This window comes from Zingiber officinale, chromosome 4A, assembly GCF_018446385.1.
Source record: "Zingiber officinale cultivar Zhangliang chromosome 4A, Zo_v1.1, whole genome shotgun sequence".
NCBI classification, from domain to species: domain Eukaryota; kingdom Viridiplantae; phylum Streptophyta; class Magnoliopsida; order Zingiberales; family Zingiberaceae; genus Zingiber; species Zingiber officinale.
In genome coordinates, this window is record NC_055992.1 from 162,497,674 (window position 1) to 162,506,650 (window position 8,977).

The 8,977-nt window shown below is 41.2% G+C and overlaps 1 protein-coding gene across 2 annotated transcripts; it reads right to left on the reverse strand.

Annotated features, from left to right (window-relative positions):
• Positions 1-2,175: 2,175 nt before the first annotated feature.
• Positions 2,176-5,340, reverse strand: LOC121972127 (G-type lectin S-receptor-like serine/threonine-protein kinase At4g27290). 2 transcript variants are annotated; one of them, XM_042523784.1, is made up of 7 exons: positions 4,008-5,340; positions 3,803-3,919; positions 3,582-3,706; positions 3,175-3,385; positions 2,858-3,095; positions 2,622-2,772; positions 2,176-2,546 (listed from the first exon to the last, which is right to left on the reverse strand). In XM_042523784.1, the coding sequence occupies exons 1-7, from the start codon at positions 5,272-5,274 to the stop codon at positions 2,247-2,249; spliced, it is 2,409 nt and encodes an 802-aa protein (XP_042379718.1). In that variant the 5' UTR covers positions 5,275-5,340; the 3' UTR covers positions 2,176-2,246. The 2 variants fall into 2 exon arrangements, with proteins under 2 accessions (XP_042379718.1, XP_042379716.1); XM_042523782.1 differs by having other exon boundaries at positions 3,582-3,919.
• Between the last annotated feature and the right edge of the window lie 3,637 nt (positions 5,341-8,977).

Genomic DNA, 8,977 nt, shown 5'->3' on the forward strand with positions numbered 1-8,977 from the left:
AATCAAAGTCCCACATTGACAAGATTTGGAAAAGATCATGTCTCTAAAAGGATATAAGATATCTCTATTAAAATGAGGCCTTTTGGATAAAGCCTAAGAACAAAGTCATCAGAGTTTATGCCCAAAGTAGACAATATCATATCATTGTGAAGATATGTGAAAATCATTTGGACACAACATATAATGGTCAATTCAATGTACTTTTCTATTGTTTATGTTGGTGTATGTATGAATTTTGTGAAGATTATTACTGAAGGATATAATGGTCAATTCAATGTATTTTTCTATAGTTTATGCTGGTGTATGTATGGATTTTGTGAAGATTATTACCGAAGGATATAATGGTCAATTTAATGTACTTTTCTATTGTTTATACTGGTGTATGTATGAATTTTGTGAAGATTATTACCGAAGGATATAATGGTTAATTTAATGTACTTTTCCCCTTTATTATTATTGAAAAATGATAAAAAAAAAAGACAAGGGCATAATTGTATTTTATAAGATTTTTCATATATGTGGCAAGATAAGACTGCGTGCAATATATAAGATATGGCAAGAAGAATCTTGGCAATATATATCTTGTCCCCTCAAGGGAATGTGATGGTTAAGGCATGGGGTATTGTCACATGATATCTTGGGGCTAAAACTCGGTACGTCCGAAGATGCCTTCCCCATGTCTTATCCACCTGCACTAATGGCTAGTAGTCACCCGTGATTTACCTCCTCTGTGTTGGCCTAGAAACGGGTTAGCGGGGTTCTGGGAGTGAGCAAATCACTTTTTACCACACAAGAAGAATTATATCTTTGCCTTCAATCTTTACCTTTGTGTTGTCTCCAAAGTTTACAAAACCTTTCTTGTTTGTATCAAGCTCCATAAATTTACTTTTATCACCCGTCATATGATTGCTAACTCCATTATCAAAGTACCATGTGTTCGCTTTTTCAATAGAGTCCTCCCTAAGTGCAAGAACAAGGATTGCAGATTTGCCTCTTCATCTACCATGTTTGATTGACACTCCCAAGTATAATGCCCAAATTTGTAACAAGAATAACATTCAATTTGAGATTTATTTCTTCTATCATCATACCTCATATAATTTCCTCTTACTCTTGCTCTTCCATGACCTCTTGCAAATATTTGATTTTTTTTATCAAATTGAGAAGGTTGCTCATCTCTCCCTTGACCATGACCATGTATTGAACCTTAGCCTTTGCCTCGTCCTTGCCCTCGACCTCTACTAGAATCACTTCCTTTTGTCTTCAAATTGGTCTTTACTTGTTATGCATGTTCCGATTGTTCTTGTTTTTCATGCTTCATCCTTTCTTCATGAGCCTGTAATGATCCGTTTAATTCATCAACAGTCATTATCTCCAAATATTTGGATTCTTCAATTGCAACAACATGATTAAACTTTGTGGTAAGAGAGCATAGTACCTTTTCAATTACCTTAACGTCAGACATGGTTTCTCCAAGTCTCTTTATTTGATTGACAACAACAAAAACTCTTATAAAATAGTCAAAAATATGTTCACTCTCCTTCATAAAGAGTGATTCAAACTTAGCCCGTAAAGTTTGAGGTTGTACCTTCTTCACCTTGTCTACTCCCATAATAGAGTTTTGAAGTGTCTCCTACACTTTCTTTGATGTTGTCTCATTGGCTATTTTCTCAAACATGTCTTCATCCAAACCTTGATGGATAATGGTAAAAACACCTTGATCTCTCTTTCTTTCTCCAAAGCATCCTTTTGATTTTGAGGTAGAGTTGCCACATCTAAAGGTTCTTCAAAACCATTTTCAATGATGTCCCACACTCCTTGGGATCCAAGAATAGCCTTCATTCTAAATGACCAATTCTCATAGTTGAGTTTGGTAAGTTGGGGGTATCAGAAAGAAAGGATTTTGATGTCAATGGCTCTTACCACTTTGTTGAAAGGTGATGAGCTCTCAAAAACTTTCTAGAAAGAGAAGAGGAGTTGTAATATAATAACTTTGTATTGAAAAAAAATACTTATCTTGTAACTTCACATTACATGAGTATTTATACTACTCAATAAAAACTCCTATATCATACATTATTAATTAGATACATAAACTTATTTACCAAGATACATGAATTACAGGATTCATGTTTCATTTGGTTCATGTACATAAAATATTAATGGTTCATGTATTCAAGTTTAATTCAAATTCTAACATAATTGACCTTATGGCTTGATGATGACAACGATGAAAAATTTGCAGTCTAACGACCTTCAATCGTTGTGATGGTCATATTGTTTAGTGAATAAGTCTCCAAATTTTCAACTGATGGATCATTTCTTTGGATGGTAAATATTGGCTTTTTAGGAGTACGAGAGATTGTGGTTTCATTTTCAAGCATGAAAACAACTGATGACATTGCCGGTCGGTCACTCGGGCTGTCCTGAACACACAAGAGACCCACATGGATGCTCCTTAATGCTTCATCTAGGTAGCAAGACTGTGTGTTGGAAGAAGGATCTATGAAGTCCTTTGCGTTCCTTTCATTCCATAGTTGCCATGCCTAGAAAACACTTAAACATTATGAGTACGGAAAGATCAAGCATTCTACTTTTCTAAAATTTAAGTATTTGCTTACATAAGCCAAGAGATGGGTGAAGTCGGGCGCGAGGTGAAAGCTACTATTTTGTAGGCCGCTCACAATCTCCAAGAGCAATACTCCGAAGCTATAGACATCAGATTTCATAGAAAAAAGTCCTTGCATTGCATATTCAGGAGACATATATCCACTACAAACACATTGGACATCCATTCGATATTACACTTCTCTTTTCGTTAAGTATTTTTCTTGATTTTGAATCATATAATACTTACTAAGTTCCAACCACTCTTTTCGTATTTGCTTCATTTTGGTTCCCTCCGAAGATCTTTGCCATTCCAAAATCAGATATCTTAGGGTTCATATGCTTGTCCAACAAAATATTGCTCACCTTAAGATCACGGTGAACAATCCGTAACCTCGAATCCTGATGAAGATAAACAAGTGCCCGAGCAATTCCTTTGATCACGTTGAACCTCTTCCCCCAATCGAGCTTCGCCTTTTGCACCGGATCTATTCAAATTATTTCATAAACCTTAGATCCATAATCTTAAAGTTGAATTTCACTACCAAAAAGTGTGACGAAACTAACCGAATAGGAAGAAGTCCAAACTCTTGTTAGGCATGTATTCATAAGCCAGTAGTTTCTCTTCTCCATGAATGCAATAGCCAAGGAGCTTGACTAGGTTCCTATGCTGCAACCGAGCAATCAAGTTAATCTCATTCTTAAACTCTACTAATCCTTGTCCAGACCCTCTAATTAGCCTTTTAATTGCGATTTCTTGCCCTCCGTGAAGAATGCCCTGAAACAAGCAAAAAATCAACTTCTTCAATCATAAAAACTTCAATCTAATTCTCACACTATCAAAGGACAGCCTGATACACAAAATTATCACCAATGAAAAGTCTCCTATAAAGATCTATTATCCTACTTTCCAAAAGACCACGTCTTCAGTCTAGTTATCACTCTATCAAAAGACTTAAAACGATTGTTTGTACCTTGTAAACTATGCCAAAGCCTCCTTGTCCCAGTTTATTTGAAACAGAGAAGTTGTCAGTGGCCAGAACCAGGCTCTCAAAGTTGATCAATGGAAGCTGTGGAGCTTGATCTGCTGCCTCTCCTTCTGCAACGTCATTAGCACCAGAGAAATTGTTCAGGAACTCTTGAATCGAGTTCGAATCGCGTACTAGTTCTTCACTCTTTGTTCGCCTGAACACACCTTTTATTTGCTCATCAAACTTCCACGCTGCAAGGGCGCAGGCCAAAGCAGAGGCTGCTGCTGAAATGGACAACACGAGCAACAGTATCTTCCTTCTGCTCTTGCCGCTTGATGCACCTGATTGAAGATGACAATTCAGTCAGTTGCATCAGATACTGCTCGTCGGTTGGTCAGTCAGTTGGCGGAAAAGAGGCACAAAGTTTACCTGAATTGAAGTTCATGATCTTCAGATACAAGTCCTCTCCTCCAGTTATCATCTCTGCATCAACAAATCTCCCCGTCCAAACCAAACACCTTGAGACTGTAGCATTCCCCACGTTCAGATCAGCATAAGCAAAGGCTTGACAGGAGCAATTGGTCGAGCACTTAGACCTACACTCGCTCATGTTCATCTTGTTCCTCACGAACACGAACTGGTCGGGCAATTTCATCCCTGCCACTCGGAGGAAGTTGTCCGCCTCGCCGCACCGGAGAGAACTCGCCCTCGAGCAACCGCCTGAATGGTCGCCACCGCTCCATGCGGTCTTCGACCTCGGCTCGAACCCTTCCAAGCACCTGCACGCCGGCACTGTTCCGTTGACGTTGCAGTACGAGAACTGGCCGCAGGATCCGTAGACTTGGCAGCCGATCGGTACAGATGAGAAGGTTTGCCATAGTTTCGATGTGGAATCCCAGCCCAGGAGCTGCATCTGACCGGAGTGGTTTAGGGTGTACCTGGTATAGGGCGACGAGTCTGATACGGTAATGGTGAGGTTGAATCCGTCTTCGTCTTCTAAGACCGTATAGTAGATCACGGAGTTGGCGTTGGAGCTCGGGGGGTGCCAGCCGGTGAACGCGTAGCCGGACCACACTGAGCTCCGGTAGTAGATCTCTGAGCCTCTCCATGTCATGAACTGAAGGGAAGCGGTCGAGTCGAAGCCGAAGCTGAAGTTCCCCTGCGAGGGGTCGTCGGCGGCCTTCCACGAGGTGAGCCGGGTGTGCGAACGTTCGTGGTGGACGTATCTGAAAATCATGCCGGGCAGAAAGGTGTCCGTTGGGTGATCGAAGCTCTGCCAGAGGACGCTGCCGTTGCCGTCTTGGACAACTAGGTTCCCGTTTTTGAGTAGCACCGCCTCCGTGGCGGCGCTAAGTGGGTTCGCCGACCAGAAGGTGAAGTTGCTCCCGCGCGAGCCGACGACGCGGAGGCTGCGGTCGTCGACGGAGAAGAGGAGAGTTGCGGGCTGGTCGGTGACAGGGCTCTCCCTGTTGGCGACCCAGATTACGGTCCTCTGGGAGATGTTGTACCAGATGCCGAGGTAGAGGTCGCCGCCGGAACTCCTTGGGGAGAAGAAGCCGAGGACGAAGGCGCCGCTAGTCAAGGTCTCATTGGAAGGCATGAGTTGGCCGGGGGTCAGCCTGTTATCTGAAACGCAGAGAAGAAAATGCAGAGAGAAGAGGAGGAGGATTTTAGCGATGGGCGGAGACGTCGCCATTGCCTCTCTCTAGCTCGTTTCTCCGAACAATGAACGGTCTCGCTCGCAGTGGAAGCCTGAAGCAAGCAATCGGTGCTTCCTTCGCGTCGAGGTTGACCTTGAGCAGCCTTAGTGGGACCGTGCGTTATTTTAAATATCATTAAATATATTATGAATTAAATATTTATGAACCATATATTTCTCAAATTTATAAATTATCTCGTTAATCACATATTTATAAATATCAGGATTATTTTATTAATTTACACTAATTTTATATTTAAATAAAATTAATTATATTTTTAAATTCTTTAATTTAATATATTTCCTCAATAATTTACCTGTAAAAAAAATATATTATCATGAAAGAGTTAGAAAATATATAGTCCCATTGAAAAAAAAAAAAAACAAATCTGTCAATCGTAAGTATAAGGATAAGTCCTAATTCTTCATTTGTATTGATGGAATTTGATAGTCCCACTTGTTAAACAGGTGGACCATCAAATCCCACCAATCCACCCCCATCTTTTAAATTTTTAATTTTAAAAAAAACTAAAAAACATCGGTTAAAACTTTTTACATTTATAATGGAATCTAAATTCTCTGGTCCACAATTTCTAATCTTTTCTTGATCCTTTTTATAATTTGTACATCAAATCGTTGTCGGAATCCGGTCAAAATTGACTACGATCTCCCCTGGATTCACCTTCTCACCTACATTATAATTTTGAAATGTATGGGGAACCACACTTATAACTCGGTCCAAAAGACGCGAGAATTTAGAGCTTTTTGAAGGATCGAAAGATGAGATAGAGGGGGGGGGATATCGCACGTTAAAAACTTTTTCTTATTTTAAAACAGGAGTAGTGCAGTGGAAAATAAAATACTCATTTCGGTTACTTGATTCGGAGTAGAGGTCGCCTCCTACTTCAAGACTCGCAATCTCTTGATCGCACCGTTGGGCAATCCATTAGAATTATTTTTTTTCTAAAAACTTTGAAAAAAAGTAATACGTACAAATGATGAATGTAAGATAGTACCACACTACTAGCTTTTGAAAATTAAAATAGTACAAGCTTAAATAAAAAGTATACCGACAATATGTATAAGATTGAGCTCGGTCGATACTTCTGGATGATGCAATAACTTGCTTGAAGATGAAAAACAGAGTAGTAGCACGAACAAAGATTTAGTGTTGAGGTGAATCGAAAATTGATGCCTTGCCTCGGACGTCGAGCTCCTCTTTTATAAGCATGGTTCGGTCGATTGATCTGTTTGGTCGATCGAACCACCTATTGGTCCACTGAACGTGCTCCCTTCCTTTTTCGTCGAAATCCGATCTTCCCACATTTATGAGGTTTAATGGTTCAGTCGACCAATTACCATTTTCAGTCGACCGAACAGTGAGCTTTCATTGTTCATTGAGATCCGCACTAAATGCTCCATTAATGAGGTGATCATTCGATCGACCGATACACCGGTTTGATCGACTGATCAGGTTCTCTTCGAAATTAGCTTCTGATTGATCTGATCTGTGCCACATCATTGAGGTTCGGTTAACCGATCATCTGGTTCGGTTGACCGATCAGACTTTGATCTGACTTTGTTGTGTTCTGCTCTGGTCTGAACTCTAGTCTAAGTCAAACTGGTTCGGTCGACCAATCAGGTCAATTCCTGCAAAACAATGTTAAACAGAATATCCCTGCAAAACAAAATTAGCACAGTATAATATATAAGCAGTAAGACGCATGAGTAGTATTTGACAGTAGAATTGTCCTGATCTCAACTTGAAAACCTTACCAATTTTTCCAGTCGAATCAACGACCTAGGGTTTGTTCCTTTTAGGAACATGACTTCACTGTCACTATTCTCCAATTGCTTACCTTAACTTACCTGCCAAATATAGTCCTCCAGACCTGTTTGGACTTTCTCTGCTCAGTGTCTAATGTCTGATCCACTAAGGTTTTTCCTACAATACTATATTAGTCAACAGCAATAATAGTAATATAGAACACTATGATAAAACTAAATTTAGATTTACTAGGATCCATTGGTCAAGTCGACCGCGCACAGTCGACCGGAAATCATTCGATCAACCTTGCTTGGAGTTCACTCATCCAAGACTTCTCGTTACCTAAGGTTACCTCTCCCTATGATTTTCTCCATCTGGCTTTACTCACCAAAACCTAGAGTTACCTCGCTCTAGGGTTTTCTCCACCTGGCTTCACTCACCAGAACCTAAGGTTACCACCTCCTAGGGTTTTCTCCACCTGGCTTCACTCACCAAGACTCAACATTGGATCGGCCCACTAGGGATTTGATATTGGGTCCTCCAGACCTATCGAATCCACCTAACTTCCACGATCTACCAAGATTTTCCTTGCCTAGCAGCAATTAGGACTTCCCTTGCATAATCGCAGTTAGTACTAATCACTCGGTTGACTTCTCACCCTTGCCTAGCCTTGACTAGGACTTCTTTTAATCAAGCTCTATTAAACATATTTGTCAGACATTAAAACCTTAGAGGTCGATTGTACTAACACTTTTATCCAACCAAATGGTCATTTGGGAATGTGGAGAACCACCCTTATGATTTAGTCAAGGACCAAGAGGAACCACGGTTATAACTCAATTTTAAAGACACGAGAGTCTGGAGATTTTATACGCGAGAGTGCCGGGTGTGGATCGGACTCAAGCCGAAGATATACAGAACACCCTCCAACAGCAGCTTATGGATGTCGTATTTTTGACCGGCTAGCATGGAGGCTGCATTCAAGTAGTCTGATCAGCTCTTATAGCTTTTCAGGGGAGGCTGAGGCACCACTTCGAGCTGCCAGCTGGTCAGGAAATCTGGCCGCTCGGAAAGGCGCATGAAGAAAAAGTATTCCTTCCAGCGCTTGTTAGAGGTTGGCATCTTGTCTAAAAAAACTAGACCGACTCAAGACTAGAAGAGGAAAGCCCCCGGATCGGACAGTTTGGGATAATAAAAATAATGAAAGATTCGTGGGTAAGAAGGATGTCGTGCAGACGAAACAAAGCAACGACGTCGTACAGCAGTTGGAAGAAGTTCGGAACAAGTTGAGCAAGAGGAATACGAAAATATTTACAAACTGCTGGAATGAAGGGATGAAGGGGAAACCGTAGACCGGCGATAAACTGGTCTCGAAAGAAACAAATGCAGCCGGTCGGCGGAGAATTGGGCCGATCGGAAAGAGAGGATAGAATGATCTGATGATCAGAGGAAATTTCAAAAACGTATCTCAAGCTCTCAGCGCCGCCTCCATCAAACCTAGACTCCATGGATGTGTACCAGAGTTCAATGATAGAGGCGGAAGGCTACGAAGAACTTGTCATCACAAAAATGGATGAAGAGATGATCGAGGGGAAGAAAGGCGACCGAAAGATGAAAAAGATAGTTGGAATACCGTCGGAACATAAAAAGGCCGAAAAGAACGAAGACGGGGGTGATTGGGAGGAAGCTTACTAGAGAGGGGTCGCCCGAGAAGAAGCACAGAGGATCGCCGGAGAATAGGGAGCGCATAGAAGCAGAGAGAGGGCTTCCGGGGAACTCGAACGCGAAGAAGTGTGCGAAGGAAGCGACACCACGAGCTTATAAGGCTCGGGCTCGGTCGACCAGAGTCGTCCAATTTAAGTCTCAGAAATCCAGACCAAGATCTTACCATTGAATTCAAACCGTCAAACATTACATCATGCCTGTCACATC

Excerpts from the sequence above, each read along its gene's own strand:
- LOC121972127 (XM_042523782.1), bottom strand. The coding sequence starts at position 5,274 with ATGGCGACGTCTCCGCCCATCGCTAAAATCCTCCTCCTCTTCTCTCTG. Across the intron at positions 3,920-4,007 it reads GATCATGAACTTCAATTCAG|GTGCATCAAGCGGCAAGAGC; the intron begins GTAAACTTTGTG and ends ATCTTCAATCAG. Across the intron at positions 3,096-3,174 it reads TTTGGACTTCTTCCTATTCG|ATCCGGTGCAAAAGGCGAAG; the intron begins GTTAGTTTCGTC and ends TAATTTGAATAG.